The 26,965-nt window shown below is 46.9% G+C and overlaps 2 protein-coding genes across 3 annotated transcripts; both read right to left on the bottom strand.

Annotated features, from left to right (window-relative positions):
• Positions 1–362: 362 nt before the first annotated feature.
• On the bottom strand, positions 363–4,448 carry cbx2 (chromobox homolog 2 (Drosophila Pc class)). Of its 2 annotated transcripts, none has more exons than XM_087809951.1 (5): positions 4,323–4,448; positions 4,180–4,223; positions 2,950–3,015; positions 2,748–2,814; positions 363–2,679 (listed from the first exon to the last, which is right to left on the bottom strand). In XM_087809951.1, exons 1-5 carry the CDS (start codon positions 4,392–4,394, stop codon positions 1,396–1,398), a joined length of 1,533 nt encoding a protein of 510 aa, XP_087666077.1. In that variant the 5' UTR covers positions 4,395–4,448; the 3' UTR covers positions 363–1,395. The 2 variants fall into 2 exon arrangements, with proteins under 2 accessions (XP_087666077.1, XP_087666078.1); XM_087809952.1 differs by having other exon boundaries at positions 2,751–2,814.
• Positions 4,449–5,588: 1,140 nt separating this feature from the next.
• On the bottom strand, positions 5,589–15,215 carry LOC148064405 (ectonucleotide pyrophosphatase/phosphodiesterase family member 7-like). The gene is made up of 6 exons (XM_087809640.1): positions 14,981–15,215; positions 13,672–13,817; positions 12,725–13,354; positions 6,155–6,386; positions 5,947–6,070; positions 5,589–5,640 (listed from the first exon to the last, which is right to left on the bottom strand). The coding sequence occupies exons 1-6, from the start codon at positions 15,213–15,215 to the stop codon at positions 5,589–5,591; spliced, it is 1,419 nt and encodes a 472-aa protein (XP_087665766.1).
• Between the last annotated feature and the right edge of the window lie 11,750 nt (positions 15,216–26,965).

Genomic DNA, 26,965 nt, shown 5'->3' with positions numbered 1-26,965 from the left:
TCTAAAAGGCTACTGCCACCTGCAGGGCTGTTGAAGTCATTGCTGTCGGACATGTTTCATAGGGTGAAATGTATATTGTTGTTATTTTATATATAGGATTGATTTTTATGATCATTAATATTACAGAACTGCAAAAAAACACAAGTTCATATTAAATATTCATAAACTTCAATTGATGAGAATACATTTTGGAAAAACTTTTTTAAAACGCTGATAATCTTTTCACGCGTTCGAAAAAATGTCTTTTTCAAGGCCTTCTTATCCACAAAAAAGCTACAACACCGACATCTAGTGGCGAGGTATGGGACGTGAATCTCAGTAGTTAAAATTGTTTTGTGTTTATAAAAAGGAAAATCAAAGAGTGTTTTGATAAACATTTTTATTCAGGATGTGGAAAACCGTGTCAAACACCTTTTTCTAATCTGTAACTTCATCTGAACCAGTGGTTTAACTGACACTAACCACCTCGTAACACGTGGTCAATACAAAGTGGACCGTTTTTAATTGAACGCTAATACTTGCTAGCTTACCTAGCGGCTAACGGTGCTAGCTGCAGGTGAAACGTGTCGCCCCGTAACAGACCTGTAGGCGCCCAAGATGAAAACAGTCTAAAAGTACAAACTTTTGTGACGCCTTCACCTGCGAGACTTACCTGCGTTTGCTCGAGAAGGTTGAGGTTACAGTGACCGTTCTCGACGCCGCGACCAGAAACACAAAGACGCAGACACGCGTGAACGCAGTGATGCTACTTTAATTCTCCATCACTTAAGGCAACGAGCTGGGACCCTGTAGGCATACGTGGTTCAAAAGCTATTTATATATTTATACGCAGGATCTGAAGTACAAACAGAGGTAGCTAATCATCCAGACTACTGACTCAACACTACTGCTGGTTAAACAAACAAAAAAGCTTCACATTATCGAGTGATTTTTAGTTACAAAACTACCACACAACTTGTCATCAGGGAAAGTCCAGATGTCGTGCTAGCTTTCATGACCTTGAACCTGCACCTTCGACCCTACACCACGGCGCAGGTTTTGACTACGTTGACACGGACCCGGGTGTTTTCTGGTGATACACGTGGCACTAGATCCGCCTTGAAATGTACAAGAACTCTGTCCTTCTTCAGCACAGGCTGTGACGTAACTAAGTCCGTACTTAAACGTGTGTTCAGGGTACTCCAGCCATGGTTCGGTTCTATAGTCCGCAGGTCTGGCATCCCGCGTCTGACGCCGACTGTCGTAGGAACCATAAACTAGCTCCTAATGGAACGTGTGTGGAGCAACAACTTTAAACAAGGTTTTCTTTCCAGTCTTAAAACATAAAAAAATAAATTATCATGGAAACAACAATCTGAACTTCAAACAGTTTCTGGTCAAAGGGTCCCCCCGGGATCAGTAGTTCCGGAGGCTGAAGAAGCCCACGCTGGTCGGAGACTCCTTGACCGTGACGGTGACCAGGTTGGCGGTGACGTCCGTGACGAACACGTGTTCGATCAGGCTGCGCGTCGGCTTCCAGTCCTGATTCTGGCTCACCACTGAGCCCTCCTGACCGTTGTAGTCCTGGTCCGACTCCGAGCTGCTCTCCTCTTCCCCGGTGCTCATCTCGTTCACTTTTCCCTTCTTGCCGTCTTTGGCAGCGGATCTTTCTTGTGGGTTCTGGACCTCGGCGGTCTTGTGCAAACCCTTTTCCAGCCGCCCCTGCGCTCTTGAGGCCTGGATCTCGGCGAGTTCCTTAACCTTGTCTGCTCCTGACTGGATTTTTCTGGTCTGGAGGCCTGCGTGGGGTGCCGGGCTCTGAGGAGGTTTGTGGTCTGGAATCTTGCGTGTTTTATCCGCTCCGTTTCTGGGGCTGGACATTGGGGGGCCGCCGACTCCAGCGGGGGTATTTTTGAGCTGCATCTTGCTCTGCAGGTTCAGAGGAAGGTTTTGCGCAGAACTTGTGGGTTTCAGGACCCTCTGGAGTGATGCTGCTGGGTTTTGGGGTTTCTTCTGCACGTTTGGGGGGCTCAGTGTGTGCTGGGTGGTCCCTTGAACCGGGTGTTTGGACGAGTTCAAATTCAAAGAAGCCACACCTTTAGACTTAAGATCCAGGTTGCTGCCCACACTGGAGCTGGACAGCTTGATGTCCGACACGTTCCTGGCTTGCGTGGACTTGTTTGCAGACACAGGCGACGTCGGGACGGATCTTCCCGATCCGACCGACCCCGTGGAGTTTTTGATGGCCCCTCCGAGGGACAGGGAGCTCCGGCTAGGACTACCCACTGGATCCCGGGAGGAGGAGCGATGGAAGCCCATGAAGGTGAAGCTGGCTGGGTGGACGGGCTTCCTGATGGCCCCGGGAAGATCCGCGTCTTTAGAGGTCTTGAGGATTTTGCGAGGGCCTTTACCCTGCTGGAATTCCTTCACCTCGGGGGGTAGAGGTTTCCTGCCCCTTTTCCTCGGAGGCTCGGGTTTCGCCATCACGATCTGGGCCTTCTTCTGCGGGACCGGGTGAAGCTCTCGTGTCCTCACCGCCGGGTTCGTCGGCTTGACCTGAGCGGCGTCCTCCTCCTCGTCGTCGTCCGACGAGTCCGAGGAGGACGAGCACGACGAGGACGAATCCGAGGACGACGACGACGAGCCGGAGGAAGAGCTGCCCGACTTCTGGGAGTCCTGCACGTCTCCCGGAGCGTTGTCCTGAAAATGCGATTCAAGACATTTAACAAAGATTCTCAAAACCACCAGGATGAATCGTTTCGACTCACGACATTCTTCCGAGGTCGTCCTCTCGGTCGCTTCCCACGCTTCCGCAGCAGCTCCTTCTCCTGCTCTCTGCAACCATTCAAACCATCTGACATCAACTTCAAACTTCTAGCCTGAAAACTGAAGTCTACTGGAAGAAAGTACTGGAAGTGCCACCGTCCCCATGAACATGAACAGTCGCTAACTTGAACCGACGACACTTACTTTTTGTTGAAAGCCGCCAGCAATCTCGGGTCCAGGATGTTCTCCTGAGGCTCCCAACTGTTGTGTCTGAAGATAGGCAGGAGAACAAGAGTTACTTAAGTGAGTTATCTTTGACTACTATCAAGAATTGATCTCATTAAACACGTCGATGCCTCAACCATGACATGGTAGTAAAAAAAAAATACTCCAGTAGGAGACCATGGGGGGACGTCCAGGAAACGGTGGAAAGACTAGGTTAGGTTAGGTAGAACTTTATTGATCCCTCAGGAGGTCTCCTTTGGGAAATTGTTTTTTTTTTCCAATTAGCCACAGCAAATACAACAATTTTTCATTGAAAAATAATAAAAATAAAGCTAGGAAGAACTGGAAGATGTAGCCGTGGAGACGAAAGTTTGATCTGCTGAAGACCAACAAGAAGACAAACTGGAGAAACAGTCGCACCTTTATGTACACAATGAACGCTGTAACACAGTCGGTGGAAAAGAAAGGTTGCGTATCGTAAAACAGGGGAACACGGAAGAAAGAGAAGCTTCTTCAGCGACACAACTTAACACAAATGATTTGTAGTTAATTTAAGAAAGAATTGGGAGGATTTTAAGGTGTTTTCGAAGGTGTCCTGGGACGAGGCCGCAGTGAAAACACCCCTCGGACGGTTCAAGTTAAACACATCTGAAACATGTCCCCAAAACAAGAAGTGTTATCTTCAACAAGTGAGCGAGCGTCAGTGTGTCCTGGGCTCCATTCATCGACCCCCCACCCAGGGACCCACACAATAGAGGCTCGAGCAGCCTTGATGCTGGACCCACAAAAACAAATCTTTTAGGTCTGGTTTAATGGAACTTTCACTGCACACCCGGGGTGTGACCCGGTGGATCCGGTCGAACCGTGATCACTTGGGTCGCAGGTTCGACTCCTGCAGGTCCAGTGTTGATGTTGTTGTTTCTCGGTGTTGCTCAAGGACGTGGATACGATGTAATAACGGTTCTCGGTCCGGGTGTCGCCGGGTCTGTTCGGGCGACGTCGAAGGCGGACGGCGAGGGATCTTGGATCCCGGTTTTATGGACGAATATCGACGGACTCGGGTTTACGAACAAAAGAAAAGACACGCAGCAACTTTCTCGAGCGTCCCGCGGGCGAGCGGAGCCCCGGGGCGTTTGGGATTCCGGGTCCAAAACCCCGCGACTCGGTTTCAACGCGCGACACGTTGTTGTTGTTTTCATTGTTACTCACTTGGACGACCAGCCGCGCCACTTCACCAGATACTCCAACTTTCCCTGCGGGAGAGACGACACATGAGCGCCCGCTCGAGCTCCGGAGGGGGCCCGCGGGGGGCCCGCGGGGGACGAGGCTCCGCGGGTCGGGCCCGATCTCACCTTCCGAAGCCGTTTATTGAGGATGCACTCGGCGTCGAAGACCTGCTCGCCCACCGCGCTCAGCTCCTCCATGTCTGCTCTCAACAACGACGAAGGCCGGAGCGCGGCAAACACCGGAGCGAGCTGCCGCCCCTTCACAATAAGAGCCCGAGGGACGCTCGGCGAAATCCACTGTACTATTATCATCTCTAAACCTTCTGTTTGTAGATCTACTTCTGCTACTACGAGTGATACACAATCCCGACTCATCCATAATAGCTAGTGCAGTACTAGAACAAGTACTACTGTTAAGGATGGAAGTACTTTACTACATGATAACAACAATATATTTACTACAATAACTGTTGTTGTGCAAACGTTTGTTTCGCCAATATTTGCGATACATTAATAACGTGTACCGCTATTTCTTATCCTTGTATGTACTTCTATGAATACTGCAGTATGAACTGCTATTGAATAATTCTACTTCTACTATGGCAGTACATGTCGCAATTATTTGACGCTTTGCTATTCATATTTCCTTCTCCAAATGTACTGTTGGTAGTTTTACTTCAACCATATACTTCTCTGGACCGTAAGGATGACTGTGGTGAATCCCATTAAACGCGGTTGTATTTTTCGAGCACTATTATTTTGAAGGACGTCACAGGAAGTCAGGCTTGTTGACGCGTGTGTGACAAACACACGATGCTCTGTGTGTGATTCAGTGTAAACGACAGTCCTCGCCCAGTCCCGTGGACTCCTCCCTTGAGTGTTTACTAGTGTTTAGTAGTACAGTAATACTTTAAACACCACTCTTTAGCCTTACATATAGTTTTACATATACTTTATTATAGGTATCAAATACACTTCATTATGGTACTGCAAGTATTTCCACCACTACGACTATTATCAATACTACCCTTTCTACTTAATACTAGTACTGGCAAGAAAACGTACTTCTAGCTCCACATTAGTACAACTGCATAAACGCCACCAATATTTAATATTTTCACCAGTATTATTACTGTTACTGCCACGTTTACGTCATGAATGAACAAGTATTACTTGAATACAAACATTACTGCGACAACACTGTAAAACGATACATGTATGTAATAGTATATCTTCACAAATACTTTTGATTCAGTCAGAAAAAAAAACACCAAAAAGAAAAATACAAGATGTCGACGACTAACGACAACAAATGTGTTTTAAACAGGAGGACACACATGTGTATTTACATAACAACAACAGCAGGAAGACACGTTCCCAGCAGCTCTTCTTCTACAACTGCGTTTGTTTGGTCTTCTCCGAGGGGCTTTGGACGTCCAGGGACCTGGAGAGACACATGGTCTACTGTGAGTCTCTCATGGATGATGCAGCTCGTTGAAAACTCTTGTTACAAGTCGTGTGTTGGTGAGACAACAGTTGGGTTTGTAACTCAAGTGAACATTTTACATTGAACTCAAGCTTAAATCACTGATACCAGGAGAGAAGTGCTGCCCCCTGCTGTTCTGGAGGACCCTTTGGCGTCACACGTGTTGTCAATGTTCTTTCTTACCGACTTTGAAGTTGATTTACTTGTGTCTTTATCTATTTACCACCAGCCAGAGCACCATGAAATTCAAGGTCACGATCTCACCTTCGTTGTTGCTTCTTGTTGTTGACGATGGTATGCGTCGTCATGACGATGAACACGAGAACAAGAAATCCAGCCACGGCTGCCAGTCCGGTGATGACCTGCGTCAGGTAGCTCGGCTGCTGGTCTGAGAAGACGGACGAGTGACGGGTCGTGAGTGTGGACACACGGACCATCATATCTTCTGGTCATATGTTCATGAACGCCTCACCTGGCGCGGCGCTGCTGAGCAGCATGTTCCTGGTGGCGTTGATGTGTCCGTCGTTGACCTCCGGCTGGATTCCCAGGATGTGACACATGAGCGGGTAGATGTTGACCGTCTCAAAGGGTCCCACCACCAGGTTCTTGTGGAAGGCCGGGCCCACCGCCCTGAAGAACGGCTTCATGTCCATCTCGTCGTTGTCGAAGCCGTGCTCGCCCTTGTTGAACTGGACCGGGAAGTACTGAGAACAGAAGAACTTGTTCAGTAACCAGGACTCATCTTTGGACTCTCTCTGTACTCTCTCTCTCTCTGTGTCTGTCTTACTGTCTGTGTTTGTCTCTGTGTGTCTGTCTTACTGTCTGTGTTTGACTCTCTGTGTCTGTCTTACTGTCTGTGTTTGTCTCTGTGTGTCTGTCTTACTGTCTGTGTTTGACTCTCTGTGTCTGTCTTACTGTCTGTGTTTGTCTCTGTGTGTCTGTCTTACTGTCTGTGTTTGTCTCTGTGTGTCTGTCTTACTGTCTGTGTTTGTCTCTGTGTGTCTGTCTTACTGTCTGTGTTTGTCTCTGTGTGTCTGTCTTACTGTCTGTGTTTGTCTCTGTGTGTCTGTCTTACTGTCTGTGTTTGTCTCTGTGTGTCTGTCTTACTGTCTGTGTTTGTCTCTGTGTGTCTGTCTTACTGTCTGTGTTTGTCTCTGTGTGTCTGTCTTACTGTCTGTGTTTGTCTATGTGTGTCTGGCTTAATGTCTGTGTTTGTCTGTGTGTGTCTGTCTTACTGTCTGTGTTTGTCTCTGTGTGTCTGTCTTACTGTCTGTGTTTGTCTCTGTGTGTCTGGCTTAATGTCTGTGTTTGTCTGTGTGTGTCTGTCTTACTGTCTGTGTTTGTCTCTGTGTGTCTGGCTTAATGTCTGTGTTTGTCTGTGTGTGTCTGTCTTACTGTCTGTGTTTGTCTCTGTGTGTCTCTCTTACTGTCTGTGTTTGTCTCTGTGTGTCTGGCTTAATGTCTGTGTTTGTCTGTGTGTGTCTGTCTTACTGTCTGTGTTTGTCTCTGTGTGTCTGTCTTACTGTCTGTGTTTGTCTCTGTGTGTCTGGCTTAATGTCTGTGTTTGTCTGTGTGTGTCTGTCTTACTGTCTGTGTTTGTCTCTGTGTGTCTGTCTTACTGTCTGTGTTTGTCTCTGTGTGTCTGGCTTAATGTCTGTGTTTGTCTGTGTGTGTCTGTCTTACTGTCTGTGTTTGTCTCTGTGTGTCTGTCTTACTGTCTGTGTTTGTCTCTGTGTGTCTGGCTTAATGTCTGTGTTTGTCTCTGTGTGTCTGTCTTACTGTCTGTGTTTGTCTCTGTGTGTCTGTCTTACTGTCTGTGTTTGTCTATGTGTGTCTGTCTTAATGTCTGTGTTTGTCTCTGTGTGTCTGGCTTAATGTCTGTGTTTGTCTTTGTGTGTCTGTCTTACTGTCTGTGTCTGTCTATGTGTGTCTGTCTTAATGTCTGTGTCTGTCTCTGTGTGTCTGTCTTACTGTCTGTGTTTGTCTCTGTGTGTCTGTCTTACTGTCTGTGTTTGTCTCTGTGTGTCTGTCTTACTGTCTGTGTTTGTCTCTGTGTGTCTGTCTTACTGTCTGTGTTTGTCTCTGTGTGTCTGGCTTAATGTCTGTGTTTGTCTTTGTGTGTCTGTCTTACTGTCTGTGTCTATCTCTCTGTGTCTGTCTTAATGTCTGTGTTTGTCTCTGTGTCTGTCTTACTGTCTGTGTTTGTCTCTGTGTGTCTGTCTTACTGTCTGTGTTTGTCTCTGTGTGTCTGTCTTACTGTCTGTGTTTGTCTCTGTGTGTCTGGCTTAATGTCTGTGTTTGTCTTTGTGTGTCTGTCTTACTGTCTGTGTCTATCTATGTGTGTCTGTCTTAATGTCTGTGTTTGTCTCTGTGTGTCTGGCTTAATGTCTGTGTCTGTCTCTGTGTGTCTGGCTTAATGTCTGTGTTTGTCTTTGTGTGTCTGTCTTACTGTCTGTGTTTATCTCTGTGTGTCTGTCTTACTGTCTGTGTTTGTCTGTCTTACTGTCTGTGTTTATCTCTGTGTGTCTGTCTTACTGTCTGTGTTTGTCTCTGTGTGTCTGTCTTACTGTCTGTGTTTGTCTCTGTGTGTCTGGCTTAATGTCTGTGTTTGTCTTTGTGTGTCTGTCTTACTGTCTGTGTCTGTCTATGTGTGTCTGTCTTACTGTCTGTATTTGTCTCTGTGTGTCTGTCTTAATGTCTGTGTTTGTCTCTGTGTGTCTGTCTTACTGTCTGTGTTTGTCTGTGTGTGTCTGTCTTACTGTCTGTGTTTGTCTCTGTGTGTCTGTCTTACTGTCTGTGTTTGTCTGTGTGTGTCTGTCTTACTGTCTGTGTTTGTCTGTGTGTGTCTGTCTTACTGTCCGTGTTTGTCTCTGTGTGTCTGTCTTACTGTCTGTGTTTGTCTGTGTGTGTCTGTCTTACTGTCTGTGTTTGTCTCTGTGTGTCTGTCTTACTGTCTGTGTTTGTCTCTGTGTGTCTGTCTTACTGTCTGTGTTTGTCTGTGTGTGTCTGTCTTACTGTCTGTGTTTGTCTCTGTGTGTCTGTCTTACTGTCTGTGTTTGTCTGTGTGTGTCTGTCTTAATGTCTGTGTTTGTCTCTGTGTGTATGTCTTACTGTCCGTGTTTGTCTCTGTGTGTCTGTCTTACTGTCTGTGTTTGTCTCTGTGTGTCTGTCTTACTGTCTGTGTGTGTCTGTCTTACTGTCTGTGTTTGTCTGTGTGTGTCTGTCTTACTGTCTGTGTCTATCTCTGTGTGTCTGTCTTACTGTCTGTGTTTGTCTGTGTGTGTCTGTCTTACTGCCTGTGTTTGTCTCTGTGTGTCTGTCTTACTGTCTGTGTGTGTCTGTCTTACTGTCTGTGTTTGTCTGTGTGTGTCTGTCTTACTGCCTGTGTCTATCTCTGTGTGTCTGTCTTACTGTCTGTGTTTGTCTGTGTGTCTGTCTTACTGTCTGTGTTTGTCTGTGCGTGTCTGTCTTACTGTCCGTGTTTGTCTCTGTGTGTCTGTCTTACTGTCTGTGTTTGTCTCTGTGTGTCTGTCTTACTGTCTGTGTGTGTCTGTCTTACTGTCTGTGTTTGTCTGTGTGTGTCTGTCTTACTGTCTGTGTCTATCTCTGTGTGTCTGTCTTACTGTCTGTGTTTGTCTGTGTGTGTCTGTCTTACTGCCTGTGTTTGTCTCTGTGTGTCTGTCTTACTGTCTGTGTGTGTCTGTCTTACTGTCTGTGTTTGTCTGTGTGTGTCTGTCTTACTGCCTGTGTCTATCTCTGTGTGTCTGTCTTACTGTCTGTGTTTGTCTGTGTGTCTGTCTTACTGTCTGTGTTTGTCTGTGCGTGTCTGTCTTACTGCCTGTGTTTGTCTCTGTGTGTCTGTCTTAATGTCTGTGTTTGTCTCTGTGTGTCTCTCTTACTGTCTGTGTTTGTCTCTGTGTGTCTGGCTTAATGTCTGTGTTTGTCTGTGTGTGTCTGTCTTACTGTCTGTGTTTGTCTGTGTGTGTCTGTCTTACTGTCTGTGTTTGTCTGTGTGTGTCTGTCTTAATGTCTGTGTCTCTCTCTCTGTGTCTGTCTTACTGTCTGTGTCTGTCTGTGTGTGTCTGTCTTACTGTCTGTGTTTGTCTGTGTGTGTCTGTCTTACTGTCTGTGTTTGTCTGTGTGTGTCTGTCTTACTGCCTGTGTTTGTCTCTGTGTGTCTGTCTTAATGTCTGTGTTTGTCTCTGTGTGTCTGTCTTACTGTCTGTGTTTGTCTGTGTGTGTCTGTCTTAATGTCTGTGTCTCTCTCTCTGTGTCTGTCTTACTGTCTGTGTCTGTCTGTGTGTGTCTGTCTTACTGTCTGTGTTTGTCTGTGTGTGTCTGTCTTACTGTCTGTGTTTGTCTGTGTGTGTCTGTCTTACTGTCTGTGTTTATCTCTGTGTGTCTGTCTTACTGTCTGTGTTTATCTCTGTGTGTCTGTCTTACTGTCTGTGTTTATCTCTGTGTGTCTGTCTTACTGTCTGTGTTTATCTCTGTGTGTCTGTCTTACTTTCAATATTTGTCTCTAGAGTTCTTTCTAAGTTACTAAACACACTTCACAACAAACAAAGACTGATCTACTCAGGTGGTCATATTGTTTTGGCAGTTGAACATACGCACACGGTTGTTTCTGACTATAACTCAATCAGCCAGCAGAGGGCGCTGTCGGCCCGTCTACAGCTCAGCAGCATGAAGTCCAGCAACATCACTCCAGATTAGAAACACCAGATCTTATCTGGGATCAGATCCTAATCCCTGACCTAACATGACCTCTCATCAGACCACGACGCCTCTCAGCAGCTAAATGCTAACGCGGGGAGAAGTTCAGGAGGAGCTCGGCGTGAGGCCGGATTATCCCGAGGACGAGCAAGTGCACTTGATCACAACCCAGATCAGCCGGTGTGAGGAGCAGACATGTTGACACAGGAAGGTCAGCAGCAGCGTGGGATTGGAAATCTGATTCCTTTTTTTTTCTTAGACGACGTGGAGGCTAATCTTTTTAAATCTGCCAATGAAACCAAGAGGTTTACATTTTCACGCTTTGAAGCCGTTTAAGAACGAAGATACAACTTTAGGAGACGACTAGATATCATGACAAATGTTTGGCCTAAGAGGGTTACACTTGAAAGATAGCAAGACATCTTAAAACACTACAATATTGTGACAAATATAAGTCAAAATACATATTATTTTTTGATAATAAAGTGTTTCTAATCAATGCTCAAAAACAATTCTAGATTCTTTATTACCCATTTTTTTTGTCCACGGCGGGACAACTTACTTAAAATACCCTAGTCTGGGGTGAGTCTGAAGAAAGGAGTTGGATTTGTAAGATCACCTACCCCACCTTTAAAGTCTAATGCAACATCAACTTCTGCCAGAAATAAAATTCAATCTAAAGAAAAGTCCAACCTTTTCTCTAGTTACATTTTTGATTGAAAAAGCTTCAGATCAGTTAAGTGTATCCTAAAGATTCTTCTGTCTTCTTACAAATGACCTTTAATCAGGTACTAGCCAATGCAGAAGGAAGGCAGCTCAAGAGCAGAACTGTGACGCCGGTCATTATGTTTCGGTCCGGCTGTTATTTCTTTAGTGACTTGCGTAAACATCGGTATCAGCGATCGATCGTTGGTCACGTTTTTTCACACGTTGACGTGTGAACGTTTGCAGATAACTGGGAGTCAGGTGGACGTCAAGGTCAGTGTCGGGTCCCGCTCTGGTTAATGAATGTCTCGGGCACCACAACAGAGCCCAGGACTCTATTCCTCGGCATGAGCGTGACGACAACAGACATAATGTTTCTACGTTAGACGTCACACGACCGCCTCACAGATCCCGGGAAACTTCTGAAATATGTCGACCATGGTTTTTCAAAAACAGCTACAGCTATATATAAAAACAGCTCTTTCCATTTGAGGAAACATAGATAAGATAAGATAATCGTGAGAGTATTTTAAACGGGTCTGGATGTGGTCCAGTGTTAGTTTTTGACCATATAACTTAGAAGTAGTAGTAGCTAGTAGTAGAATTCCAGCTGTTTTTTTAATGAACGTAGGCATTAACGCAACAGCCGCTTCTTTTGGTTGTTTCACCACAAACTGCACACGTTTTTTTTAATATTATTGTCTTAAATGACATATTGACACATGACAACACATGCTGGACGATGTTTAGAAAATAATTTTCAATAGTCAATTTTCTTCAGACAAGACTCTTTATCTTTTCAGGCGGTATATTTGATGAAAACCACTGCATTTGGCAAAAAATGCTATGTGAGAATGCTCATTTATGTCCATCCTAGCATGTTCTGTTACGGAGGCATTGTTTCTTTAAGGTACCAGGAGCCAAGGTTTCTACACAATTGGACATTAACGTTAACTGCTCTTCGTGGTCCAGTTAAACTTGACCACATACTAGCCCGTAACTCGTAACAGACTGCGATCATATTTTTAAAAAATACGTCGTAAACAAAGGACATTGACTTGCGTGGTCGTTGACTGGGCTAGCTGGTCGGAAAGGGGGTTGAAGGACTTTCGGTAACAAGTCTTCTGCTGACGGGGCGAGCTCTTAAAAGTGTCTCATCTACACCACAGACCTCATTACATGCCTGATCGTGGTTGACGATTGTGTTTTCGTACGTCGTAAAGAATTGAAAGTTGATGCCGCTCTACGTTCCTGTTCTCCATAACTTCTTGGTAGGAAACGCTCCTTCTAGTCTTCTGGATGTAAAGTGGTGAACGTGGACAAAATGTCAAACTGTCTATAATTTAAAAAAGCTAACATTGAAGGAGAGTTTGCCATTGAAAGTGTGTAAAGAAATGAGTACAAACAGGGAAATAATTGTGAGCGGCGCTCGGTTCCCCTGCTGCGTTAATGTGCCTAAAGGGTAGCTCTCAAGGTGACCTGTTGTGGAGTGTTTGGCAGATAAGTGTCACCGCGTGTCTCGTTTTCAATTTTCCACTATGTTAAGCAAACCAAATTAGGGCGAGCAAACACATTTCTTGGGTGATAAAGAGACGGAAAGACATTTCATGTGTCAACGCACCCCATTGATTACGTATCCAGGGTCGGCCCATAAAAGCAGGGGAAGGATCCGGTCGTTCTTGGCGAAGTGCAGTCGTTCTGGCATGTCCTCCTTCTTGTAGACGTGCAGATTGGGGTGCGCCCCCTTCAGGGCGGCGTAGACCTTCTCCAGCCGGCCCGGTTTTGGAAGCATCATCCCAGAGGGGCCGTAGTCCACCAGGTGGAAAGACAGATCGCTGAAGGAGAAGCCGGGGATCTTGGACAAGGTGATCTCCTCCACCTGGCCATTGCGGTATATCGTAGACATGCCGTGGTCCGACGTGATGATGACGTTCAGCTCGTTCTCAAGGCCGTGACGCTCGGACGATCCCCGGATGTAGCCCACCGTCCGGTCCACCTGCTTGACCATCTCCTTGAGCTGCGGCGACTCCGGTCCGTGTTTGTGTCCCGTGCCGTCCGGCTCGCCGAAGTACAGGGAGACGAAGTCCAGATCCTGATCCCTGAACCAGCTCATCACCTTGTCCACGTTCTCCCTCCAAGCCGTCTCGTTCTTGTAGTTGTACAATATGGGCTCCACTTCCCGCACCATGGCAACCTGTCCCTGGTAACTGGAGGCAGTGCCGGGGAAGTGGAGGGAGCCGGAGCGGAGGCCCTGCAAGAGTCGGGAAAAGAGGTTACATTAACATAATGCTCTCAACTCATTTAACAGCCTCCCGGAGGTTCTCCCGCTCGTGCACAAACGCCCGACGTGACGAACTGATTTCATTATAGTTTTTTAAAGCTTTACAAAGTTCCCCGGCAGTGTCGTAATCAGCCGTCGAAATCGACTCCTGCCAAATAAATTACAGCTACCTGAATTCATTCAGCAGCCTCTCACCGAGGCTTTGTCGGGGGAAATGGTTTTTCTATCTCTGCGAGGAGCAAAACAGTGTCTCACTGTGATAAGATGGAAATTGTTCAGGCACAGACCTGACGCTGTGCTGTGATCCAGATCGGCAGAGTGCCATTGTCCCACCACTCGTTCACAAACTGGGTCTGATAGTAGGGCTTCTTCTCCGTGGTCGAGGTGTTGAAATACATGTTGTGGATCACACCGTGGTTCTCGATGTAGCGGCCTGTGGGGGAGATGCACGGCGTCACACGTCAACTCTACTCTTGCCAGTTATTGTTATTGATGCACAGGTGTGTGTGTGTGGACGTTACCTGGACTGTAAGTAAGTCATTTATATTTATAGAGCGCTTTTCCAGACCAGGGTCACAAAGCGGTTAAACAATCAAAACAATACTCAATAAAATATATACTTAAAGGTCAAGATAATACTGAGAACAACACAGGAGTCTCAGAGAATCAAGGAAAAGGTCAAATAAAAGTGTCTTGAGATGTTTCTTGAAGGAGTCAGTAGATCATCAAACACAGATGTTTCTTGAAGGAGTCAGTAGATCATCAAACACAGAGATGTTTCTTGAAGGAGTCAGTAGATCATCAAACACAGATGTTTCTTGAAGGAGTCAGTAGATCATCAAACACAGATGTTTCTTGAAGGAGTCAGTAGATCATCAAACACAGATGTTTCTTGAAGGAGTCAGTAGATCATCAAACACAGATGTTTCTTGAAGGAGTCAGTAGATCATCAAACACAGAGATGGTTCCAAAGCTTAGGAGCAACAGTCTGGAAGGATTTCTCTCCTCTGGTCCAGAAGTTCAGGAACCATCAGTAGATTCTGATCCACAGACCTCAGAGCCCGAGCTGGGGTGTAAGTCTGGATCAGATCACTGATGGAAGGTCTGACCATGAATAGATCTGAAAGTACGAACCATCATTTTAAAATGATCCTGAAAGAAACTGGCAGCCAGTGAAGAGTTTGAAGGAGAAATGTGAGTTCTTCTACTAGAGCGGCTCAGAATTCTCGCTGCAGAGTTTCGTATGAACTGCAGAACTACAAAGTGTTTCAATTCTCTTATAGAATAAACTTATATAAACTACTTCAAACCCCTTTTGTCCGTCAAACATTTCATTCCCTAACCCAAATGTTGCTATAGTGATGGACAGACTTCCAGAGGAATCTCCTTGGACCATGATGTTTGCAGATGTTATAGTGTTTCACAGGGAGAGGAAGAGGTAAGGATAGAATCAGAATTGAATGAGATAAAAAAAAAGAGAGAGAGTGCAGACAAGGATGGATAGAAGGTCAATCAAGAACCAAAGGTGGTTTTCAATGTGATCCAGAAAAACCTAAAGTAGTAGATTCAGTCTTAGTAGCGTCGGTGACCTCGCACCTGTCAGGAGGGTGAAGTGCGTCGGGCTGGTGAGCGTCAGGTACGGCGGCGTCACGTACACAGCCTTGACTCCGTCCACGGCCATCCGGTCCAGGTGCGGCGTGTCCACGTCGCGGTCGTAATCGTACCGGAAACCGTCGAAGGAGACCAGCAGCACCTTCTGGCGTGACCGGAGCGCCGGAGCGCCGCCGACGCCCGGCAGGCACAGCAGGCAGAAGGCGGCGGTCAGGAGCATGTTGTTCACAGGGTCTCTCTGGGAGCCCAGCAACGGTTCTGCCACTTATCTAATCTGCTCGGCGTTATCTCGGCATTGTTTCTTCCCACATCGCAGACTTTCCTTCAGCAGCACATGCTGGACGCGCGACTCTCTCTCCACCTGCAGCCTGTGAATCATTGACAGCCAGCGAACGACACTTTGATGGGTTTCACCTTGATGGTGTGTGATTGATCGGGCGGCGGGAGAGTGTGTGTCTGCGGTCAGCGAGCTCTGCTCTGGTGGTGGGGCGCGGGGGGGGGGGGACCCTGATTCATTTTAACAACTCCGCAGTGTATATTAGCTGCCAGGCTCGTACGAAGATGATTCAGACTCGCTGTTGATTTCTTTTTAAAGGGTAATAAATGAAGTGCCGCAGTCAACTTTCCAGACGCCGTGGATCACGCCGGCCTAATCTTATCAATGTCCATCACATTGCTCGACACGTTAGCACTTGAAATCTGCTCTTTATTGTCCACGTCCTTGGTGGAGGTTCAAGGAAATGCGTCTAATCTCGGCGCAGATAAGAGGATAAGCTTTCATTTGGCTCATTCATATTCTCATATTAGCGCCGGCGTCAGCAGGATTCGCTGTTTTCTTTCCACCGTCTCGAGGACTTCTTCAAACACCAGCTCTGAACCAGTGAGGAGAGCAAACTCTGCCTGAACCGCCCCCCCCTCCCCCCGGAGGCATCGCCGGTGTGCGTGTCAGCGCCACCTGCTGCTGAACTGAAGTGCTACATTTCACACAAACTCCTGTTAAAAGAAGTGAAAGTTATTCCTGGACCAGAGCAAAGATGTTGAGTCCGAGTTCTCAGTTGAAGGTTCTATTTTGAGTCCCTCATGGTCGCCCCCCCTGGAAGGAAAGTACTTGAAGTTCCTTCACTCCGACCCGTTTGGGTCACATGACGGTGGCAAGCAGCCAATCACGATCCAAACCTCGAGTACGTTTGAGCTTTTGTCCGCAGCAGCAGGAGGTAGAACGCCACGTTCCGGCCTGGCATCTTTGGGTCGATACGTTTGTGGGCAAACAAACCAGTCGTGGTCCGGGTCCAGTTCGATCACAATCAGGGCCGGGTCTAGGCAGGGGCAAGAGGGGGCCTGGCACAATGCCCCCTCAAGAGTTGTGGCGCCCCCTCATACATGCCTGTCTAGACCCAGCCCTGATCACAATTGTGACTCGGTGAAATATATTCAGTTTCTTTTTTTGGGGGTTAATATCTTTTTCAATGTTTAAAATGTCCACATTATCAAACGGAAGAATTACTTCTGTTGAAAAAAACTTTATTTAAAAATGTATAATTGACAGAAGAAGTAATGACTTTAAAAATAATTTAATTGAACAATTCGTTTTTTGGTACAAAAAGTCAGACTAAATAAACAACTTTCACAAGAAATATTTGCAATTAAAAATGCTCTTAAATAGTAATTCAACTGTTAACATCAAGTCCTTATTTGTCAAACTTGAATCTTGACCGTGGAATAATAAGGGCTCCGAGTGACCCCCCGAACCTGACAAGCCTGACCCCGAGCCCCTCCACGTCACGCCTCGGCTCTCCAACGAGTCCTCAAAGCATGAACCGGATCCGAGCGCGAGGTTTGGCCGGAAGACAGCAGCGTTCACACCTGTCAGGCAGCGACTGGTTTCTCACCCACACTCGGTCCAAACACGGCCGGGAGCCGAGCGGAGGCGAAGCTGCGAGACTCCTGGAGGACTTTTGCAAATGTAAACTTGTGATCCACGCCAGGGATCCAGTCCAGGAGCTGCAAGTAGAATCTTTTCTCAGGTGAACACCATAACGTCCTCTGTCCTCAGGGAGGATCGAGGTCCAGCAGGGTCTCTTCTGGATTCAGATCAGGAGTGATTTGGGTTTTCTTTGTTCAACATCACTTTAACAGTAACAGTTTTAATGGATATAAAACTGTATCCTTTCATCTCAATCACATGGTAAGAACTACAATACAGACATGAGTAATCAAATATGAGATTATCTGTACGGAAGTAGATTAGTGTCTCTAAAACTTAAAAAGTTTCAATTTCAAATGTTCCTACTTTGATGTTTTATCAAAATGCCATATTTTTTTTATTGAGCGTTGAATTATTATTATTATTATTATTATTATTATTATTATTATTATTATTATTATTATTATTAATTATTATTTATTATTATTATTATTATTATTATTATTATTATTATATTAAAAAATAATTCATTTAATTTCATTAAATGCTCAATTTGTTTCTATGGAATAATTCAATTTAATATTTTTTGTTAAAATAAGTTGTTTTGTTTTTTTTGCATGAATTTTTGAATAATTTAATAAAAAGAATAGAATATTTTCAAAATGAATACATTTTGACATAAACCCCAGACGTCCAAACAAAGTTGAAACACACATAAAAATACCTAAATTTGCATGTTGTCGCCTGAAGATCACATGATTGGCTGAAAGGTCAAGTAGCTCTGTGCTCGTTTGCTATTGTCTGGTCCAACTGTTGTCAGCATTTTTGAACCGAAATGAATGGGCTTAAAATAAAATAATAATGGAATTAAAAAAGCTACCAATTTAACAAAATCTATTTTTGATTTATTGGAATTAAAATGTCAAACTCTGTTTAAAAAAATAAAAAAATACTTTTGAAAATATGCTCAATATTGAATTAAATGATTTATTAAAAACAAATTCAACATTCAAACTTCAAATTATGTTATTCAATGATTCAATGAAAATGAAAAATAAACATACATAATTCAATGCAAAACATTTCCAAAATTAGAAATTCTAACTCAATTAGTTGAATTAAATTCAACTATTCAATATGATGATACTTTGAGAAATGTCAACTCTTTTGACAGGTGACAGGTGACAGGTGACAGGTGACAGGTGACAGGTGACAGGTGACAGGTGAAAGGTCAGTGTTCATTCCTTGTGATTAATATGCAATTTGTTTGGCTCATGACTCAAAAAGATGACTCCATGAGTTTGTTTCTGTTTTTTCACAACATATTTAGAATAAAAACCCACTATATTTGACTGAAAATGAGCCAAATCGATGTGTAGAAAACACAACCATGTCATTTATCTGTGACTCGGAGCGGAGCCTTCAGAGCTGGAACGATGGCAGAAAAAAAAATAAAACAAACTCCGGCGACGGAAGTTTTTTTTTCTCGTCTGCGACAGAAGGGTCGACGGCGTTTTCAATTAGACTCTCCGGCGCCGTCGTCTATTAAACTGTCTTTATTGCTCCGGAACACTCGTCTTTGTTTACGGCGGCGAGAGAACAAAGGTGAGCGAGCGAGAGCTCGGAGCAGAAGTGGAGGAGGCTTCGCTCCGGAGCGTGGGCTCCATCGGGTTCTAATGCTGGAACAGGTCGTCCAGATAAACTCTGAGACTCCCTCTCTCCTCCTCCTCCTCCTCCTCCACCTCCTCCTCCTCCACCTCCTCCACCTCCTCCTCCTCCTCCTCCTCCTCCTCCTCCTCCTCCACCTCCTCCTCCTCCTCCTCCTCGTCCGTCTCTGTCTTTACACTTCCACGCGGCGGTAATTGATTTCTTTAATTTGTTCCGAGAGAAAGTGTTGTCAGCCGAGCGGGCGGCCATTTTTTAGTCCACTTTAATTAAATGCCAGGTCTTTAGGTGTGATATGAAATTCGTTTGGCTTCTCTAATCTCGGGCTCCTCCGACAATTCATTAACATTCTCGTTTCTGCCTTTATGTGCCGCACAAAGCCTGGGAAAAGGAAGCTCGTCGCTGACATTCCTCCGCCGCGTTCAATCGTTTATTGGAGAGCGTTTCCTGCGCCGCAGATTAAGCGACGAGCTGCCGCTCGCAGATAGAGGCGGAGGACGAGAGCGAACAACACGCCGGGATTACATCCTCCTTTTCTATTATTAGAGAATTAACTCTTATTTTTAATTGCTTCCATAAACCGGTTACGACGCGTCGTTAAGGGGTGAAGGCAGGAGTCCGAGGTGTGACCCGAGCGGCCTTCCACTCGCCCGCAGTTGCGCCGCCACGATGCCAGGGGGCGCCACTCAGCGTGTGGTTTTTGGTAGAATCTTTTGTCTCTCAGAACTACACGTTTATGATTGTAAAATATATTTGTACTATACAAGAATCTAGTAGCATTTTTAAGATACCGTGTCGTCTTGTTGAGTGATTTATTCTTTCAAATGGTGCCGTAACCCCCGCAATACACGAAATGACCACTAAAAACGTTTTATTAATTAACACCATTTATTTGAGCTCAACGTTGCGTACGTGGTGTCATCGTTCTCCGTAACGCTGACCTGTACTGTTTGCGTAATACTTTGCCGCCCAGCCAACCAATCACAGCGGCCGATCGTTTTTGACATGGCGACATTGACGTATAGTATCAACACAGGATTGTAGCGACCAGTCAGTCGTCGCTAAATAAAGCGGCGTGAAGAAATGCATCATGGGAGTTCACTGTTTTGTCGTGCAGTAATAAGTGAGTCCTGTCGTTAAAATAAGACTCATTTTCTCGTAAAAGTATAAACAATGACGGGGAGTTTTGATGTTCCCGACTTCCTGTTGATACTACATATTGCAAGATTAGGTATTTCAACGAAGTTTGTTGCATCATTTTGCTTTTTAGCTTCTAAAATGATTTTTTTTTAATGATCTTAAAATTCACATTTCAACCGTGTTCAAATTTGCTTGTTCTTTGTTCCCCGTCTTCACCGCGTCCGCGCCTCGAAACCTCGGCTTTAACGAGTTACGAGTCGAGAGAAATCTGGCGTCGATTTACCGCCGAACGCGGCGTAACCGAGTCGTTCCGACAAAGTGTCCGTGTGATTATTTTGTATTTCCGTTTGAAAGCCATTAGCGCAGAGGTGCTCCCCCAGAGTCGGGGGTCGGCGCAGCGACTCGGGGTAATTGCTGTGAAATGAACAGGCGGCCAAGACTCCGGATGAAGCTCAAAACCACCAAAGTTCTCGCTCGCCATGGAAACAACATCCGCCTTTTGTGGCGGGAAATTAGGCAGCGAGTGATAACAGGGTCTGAAGGAAAGACAAACGCCGGGGGAGGAGAGGAGGAGTGGAGGAGTGGAGGAGGTGTTTACTCCATTTCAAGACATTACTGGAATTGAGTGTTTCCTTCGTCTCACGCTGAGAGGAGGAGGAGGAGGAGGAGGAGGAGGAGGAAGATGGGGAGGAAGAAGAGGATGGAGATGGGGAGCGGAGCAAGAGAAGGAGGGAGAAGATGAGGAAGATGAGAAAAAAGAAAAGGCAGATGAGAAGCAAGAGGAGAAGGAAGATGAGGAAGATGAGGAGCAAGAGGAGAAAGAGGAAGAGGAGGAAGAGGAGGAAGATGAGGAAGATGAGGAGCAAGAGGAAAGGGAGGAAGAGGAGGCGAGGAATGGGAAGAGGAGGAAGAAGAGGAGGAAGATGAGAAAGAAGAAAAGGCAGATGAGCAAGAGAAGGAGGAAGAAGATGAGAAAAAAGAAAAGGCAGATGAGGAGCAAGAGGAGAAGGAGGAAGAGGAGGAAGAGGAGGAAGAGGAGGAAGAGGAGGAAGATGAGGAGCAAGAGGAGCAAGAGGAAAGGGAGGAAGAGGAGGAGAGGAATGGGAAGAGGAGGAAGAAGAGGAGGAAGATGAGAAAGAAGAAAAGGCAGATGAACAAGAGAAGGAGGAGGAGGAGGAGGAAGATGGGGAGGGAAAAGATGGAGGGGAAGAAGAGGATGGAGATGGGGAGAGGAGCAAGAGAAGGAGGGAGAAGATGAGGAAGATGATAAAAAAGAAAAGGCAGATTAGGAGCAAGAGGAGAAGGAGGAAGAGGAGGAAGATGAGGAAGAAGATGAGGAAGATGAGGAGCAAGAGGAAAGGGAGGAAGAGGAGGAGAGGAATGGGAAGAGGAGGAAGAAGAGGAGGAAGATGAGAAAGAAGAAAAGGCAGATGAGCAAGAGAAGGAGGAGGAGGAGGAGGAAGATGGGGAGGGAAAAGATGGAGAGGAAGAAGAGGATGGAGATGGGGAGAGGAGCAAGAGAAGGAGGGAGAAGATGAGGAAGATGAGAAAAAAGAAAAGGCAGATGAGGAGCAAGAGGAGAAGGAGGAAGAGGACGAAGAAGATGAGGAAGATGAGGAGCAAGAGGAAAGGGAGGAAGAGGAGGAGAGGAATGGGAAGAGGAGGAAGAAGAGGAGGAAGATGAGAAACAAGAAAAGGCAGATGAGCAAGAGAAGGAGGAAGAAGATGAGGAAGATGAGGAGCAAGAGGAGAAGGAGGAAGAGGAGGAAGACGATGAGGAAGATGAGGAGCAAGAGGAAAGGGAGGAAGTGGAGGAGAGGAATGGGAAGAGGAGAAAGAAGAGGAGGAAAATGAGAAAGAAGAAAAGGCAGATGAGCAAGAGAAGGAGGAAGAAGATGAGGAAGATGAGGAGCAAGAGGAGAAGGAGGAAGAGGAGGAAGATGAGGAAGAAGATGAAGAAGATGAGGAGCAAGAGGAAAGGGAGGAAGTGGAGGAGAGGAATGGGAAGAGGAGGAAGAAGAGGAGGAAGATGAGAAAGAAGAAAAGGCAGATGAGCAAGAGAAGGAGGAAGAAGATGAGGAAGATGAGGAGCAAGAGGAGAAGGAGGAAGAGGAGGAAGATGAGGAAGAAGATGAGGAAGATGAGGAGCAAGAGGAAAGGGAGGAAGTGGAGGAGAGGAATGGGAAGAGGAGGAAGAAGAGGAGGAAGATGAGAAAGAAGAAAAGGCAGACGAGCAAGAGAAGGAGGAAGATGATGAGGAAGATGAGGAGCAAGAGGAGAAGGAGGAAGAGGAGGAAGATGATGAAGAAGATGAGGAAGATGAGGAGCAAGAGGAAATGGAGGAAGTGGAGGAGAGGAATGGGAAGAGGAGAAAGAAGAGGAGGAAAATGAGAAAGAAGAAAAGGCAGATGAGCAAGAGAAGGAGGAAGAAGATGAGGAAGATGAGGAGCAAGAGGAGAAGGAGGAAGAGGAGGAAGATGAGGAAGAAGATGAGGAAGATGAGGAGCAAGAGGAAAGGGAGGAAGTGGAGGAGAGGAATGGGAAGAGGAGGAAGAAGAGGAGGAAGATGAGAAAGAAGAAAATGCAGATGAGCAAGAGAAAGAGGAAGAAGATGAGGAAGATGAGGAGCAAGAGGAGAAGGAGGAAGAGGAGGAAGGGAACGCCAGGGAGGAAGAAGAAGATGAGGAGGGATAAGAAAAAGAGGAGGAATATGAGAAGGAAGATGAAGAAGTTGAGGTAAAAGAGGAGGTAAATGAGGAGAAGCAGAAACATGAGGAATAAGATGAGGAAGTTGAGGAGCAAGAGGAGAAGGATGAAGAGGAGGAGGAGGAAGAGGAGGAGGAGGGGAATGCCGGGGAGGAAGAGGAAGATGAAGAATGGGAAGATAAGGAAAAAGTGGAGGAAGAAGATGAATAAGTTGAGCGAGATGAGGAGGAAGATGAGGAGGAGCAGTAAGATGAGGAAGAGGAGGGAGATGAAGAAGATGAGAAGCAAGAGACGGGGGAACAGGAGGAGGGGAATAGGAAGATAAGGAGGGAGAAAAGGATGAAGAAGAGGATGGAGAGGAAGATGAGGAAGAAGACGAAGAGAAGGAAAATGAGAAGAAAGATTAAGAAGTTGAGGGAGAAGGGGAGGAAGAGGAGGGAGAAGAGGAGGAAGAGGAGGGAGAAGAGGAGGAAGAGGAGGGAGAAGAGGAGGAAGAGGAGGGAGAAGAGGAGGGGCAATGCGGGGGAGGAAGAGGAAGACGAGGAATGGGAAGATGAGGAAGATGAAGAAGATGAGAAAGGAGAAGAGGAAGAAGAAGATCAGAAGATAGAGAAGATCCTCTTATCAACACCAGCAGACTGGACGACAGAGCCGGATGCCCAGGCTTGAGAGGAGGTTCAGGAACATCCAACTTAGACACTAGTCAGAGGTGTTTGTCAACATGACCTTCGTTACCTCAGACTGTTGTTCAGAAACACTCACAAGTCAGAGGTGCTGATCCTCATCCTGACACACCTGTGGTCGCTCACCCATAGGGGGCGCTGGAGCTCTGATCCTCATCCTGACACACCTGTGGTCGCTCACCCATAGGGGGCGCTGGAGCTCTGATCCTCATCATGACACACCTGTGGTCGCTCACCCATAGGGGGCGCTGCAGCTCTGATCCTCATCATGACACGCCTGTGGTCGCTCACCCATAGGGGGCGCTGGAGCTCTGATCCTCATCCTGACACACCTGTGGTCGCTCACCCATAGGGGGCGCTGGAGCTCTGATCCTCATCCTGACACGCCTGTGGTCGCTCACCCATAGGGGGCGCTGGAGCTCTGATCCTCATCCTGACACACCTGTGGTCGCTCACCCATAGGGGGCGCTGGAGCTCTGATCCTCATCCTGACACGCCTGTGGTCGCTCACCCATAGGGGGCGCTGGAGCTCTGATCCTCATCCTGACACGCCTGTGGTCGCTCACCCATAGGGGGCGCTGGAGCTCTGATCCTCATCATGACACACCTGTGGTCGCTCACCCATAGGGGGCGCTGGAGCTCTGATCCTCATCCTGACACGCCTGTGGTCGCTCACCCATAGGGGGCGCTGGAGCTCTGATCCTCATCCTGACACGCCTGTGGTCGCTCACCCATAGGGGGCGCTGGAGCTCTGATCCTCATCATGACACACCTGTGGTCTCTCACCCATAGGGGGCGCTGGAGCTCTGATCCTCATCATGACACGCCTGTGGTCGCTCACCCATAGGGGGCGCTGGAGCTCTGATCCTCATCCTGACACACCTGTGGTCGCTCACCCATAGGGGGCGCTGGAGCTCTGATCCTCATCCTGACACACCTGTGGGCGCTCACCCATAGGGGGCGCTGGAGCTCTGATCCTCATCCTGACACACCTGTGGGCGCTCACCCATAGGGGGCGCTGGAGCTCTGATCCTCATCCTGACACACCTGTGGGCGCTCACCCATAGGGGGCGCTGGAGCTCTGATCCTCATCATGACACGCCTGTGGTCGCTCACCCATAGGGGGCGCTGGAGCTCTGATCCTCATCATGACACACCTGTGGTCGCTCACCCATAGGGGGCGCTGGAGCTCTGATCCTCATCCTGACACACCTGTGGGCGCTCACCCATAGGGGGCGCTGGAGCTCTGATCCTCATCATGACACGCCTGTGGTCGCTCACCCATAGGGGGCGCTGGAGCTCTGATCCTCATCATGACACACCTGTGGTCGCTCACCCATAGGGGGCGCTGGAGCTCTGATCCTCATCCTGACACACCTGTGGGCGCTCACCCATAGGGGGCGCTGGAGCTCTGATCCTCATCATGACACGCCTGTGGTCGCTCACCCATAGGGGGCGCTGGAGCTCTGATCCTCATCCTGACACACCTGTGGGCGCTCACCCATAGGGGGCGCTGGAGCTCTGATCCTCATCATGACACGCCTGTGGTCGCTCACCCATAGGGGGCGCTGGAGCTCTGATCCTCATCATGACACACCTGTGGTCGCTCACCCATAGGGGGCGCTGGAGCTCTGATCCTCATCCTGACACACCTGTGGGCGCTCACCCATAGGGGGCGCTGGAGCTCTGATCCTCATCCTGACACACCTGTGGGCGCTCACCCATAGGGGGCGCTGGAGCTCTGATCCTCATCATGACACGCCTGTGGTCGCTCACCCATAGGGGGCGCTGGAGCTCTGATCCTCATCATGACACACCTGTGGTCGCTCACCCATAGGGGGCGCTGGAGCTCTGATCCTCATCCTGACACACCTGTGGTCGCTCACCCATAGGGGGCGCTGGAGCTCTGATCCTCATCCTGACACACCTGTGGTCGCTCACCCATAGGGGGCGCTGGAGCTCTGATCCTCATCCTGACACACCTGTGGTCGCTCACCCATAGGGGGCGCTGGAGCTCTGATCCTCATCCTGACACACCTGTGGTCGCTCACCCATAGGGGGCGCTGGAGCTCTGATCCTCATCCTGACACGCCTGTGGTCGCTCACCCATAGGGGGCGCTGGAGCTCTGATCCTCATCCTGACACACCTGTGGTCGCTCACCCATAGGGGGCGCTGGAGCTCTGATCCTCATCCTGACACACCTGTGGTCGCTCACCCATAGGGGGCACTGCAGCTCTGATCCGCGTCCAGAAGAAGATCACAGAACAGACGAGGGTTCAAGAGGTTCAGGAGTCGAGAGACAAGGACTTCCTGGAGGAGCTGATCCTACTTGTTGGTCCGGAGCCCGGAGAGATGGAGAGGAACGAGGAGGCGTTGCTCCTGCGACTCCTCCTCTTCCTCCTCTTCCTCCTCTTCCTCCTCTTCCTCCTCTTCCTCCTCTTCCTCCTCTTCCTCCTCTTCCTCCTCTTCCTCCTCTTCCTCCTCTTCCTCCTCTTCCTCCTCTTCCTCCTCTTCCTCCTCTTCCTCCTCTTCCTCCTCTTCCTCCTCTTCCTCCCCCTGTAGTTAATGTTGTGATGACACTAATATAATTATGTTTGTGTTGTGTAGTTAATGTTGTGATGACACTAATATAATTATGTTTGTGTTGTGTAGTTAATGTTGTGATGACACTAATATAATTATGTTTGTGTTGTGTAGTTAATGTTGTGATGACACTAATATAATTATGTTTGTGTTGTGTAGTTAATGTTGTGATGACACTAATATAATTATGTTTGTGTTGTGTAGTTAATGTTGTGATGACACTAATATAATTATGTTTGTGTTGTGTAGTTAATGTTGTGATGACACTGATATAAATATGTTTGTGTTGTGTAGTTAATATTGTGATGACACTGATACACTTCTATTTGGTTTGTTTAGTTAATGTTGTGATGACACTAATATAATTATGTTTGTGTTGTGTAGTTAATGTTGTGATGACACTGATACACTTCTATTTGGTTTGTTTAGTTAATGTTGTGATGACACTAATATAATTATGTTTGTGTTGTGTAGTTAATATTGTGATGACACTGATACACTTGTATTTGGTTTGTGTAGTTAATATTGTGATGACACTAATATACTTGTATTTGTGTAGTTAATATTGTGATGACACTAATATACTTGTATTTGTGTAGTTAATATTGTGATGACACTTTGTGTCGTCTCCTGACGGTACGTTTGTGTTGCCGCCACACGTTGTGTGTGTTCAGTTGTGTGTGTTCAGTTGTGTAGTCTCGGTGTGACTCCGGGGTCTCCTTGTTTACCTGTGTGTCGCCCTCTGGTGTCGTCATCTCTGATGAATGGGTTGTGCGTCGGTGATGTAGTGCCGACCCGAGGATGAAGGTGGCGCCGCAGACGGATGAAGGTGTTTTCAGGAGACGCTTTCTTCTCCTTCACCCCGGAGAGCTGGGCCGGCGTTCATTCTAATCTGATGATAATGATATTTGCTCAGGACGACCTCTGCGCCCCGTCATTACCTCAACACCCCCAGACCCCCAGACCCTCTCACCCCCCCTGGTGGTTCTATTGGAAATCAATGTTTCATAAGAAGATCTTTGTGTTGATTTACCTTCAACCTGATCTAACAGCAGCAGTTCTTACTGTGTCCACCGGGGGCAGTGCTCGGAACATGTTTGATTTTGAAGTAAAAAAAAGGTAAAAAATGGTTGAATTTCAAGAAAAGTTACACAATATTTTTGACTTGAAAGAAAAGGTGTTGAAAAATGTTGACTTTGCAATAAAAAATTGCCGAAAATGATCGATTTTGAAGTAAAAAATGTTTTAAAAATAGTTGAATTTCAAGA

This window comes from Callionymus lyra, chromosome 15 (assembly GCF_982586985.1).
Source record: "Callionymus lyra chromosome 15, fCalLyr1.hap1.1, whole genome shotgun sequence".
NCBI classification, from domain to species: Eukaryota; Metazoa; Chordata; class Actinopteri; order Syngnathiformes; family Callionymidae; genus Callionymus; species Callionymus lyra.
Note: the sequence above shows the minus strand (reverse complement) of the source record. Positions and strands in the feature narration are given on the sequence as shown.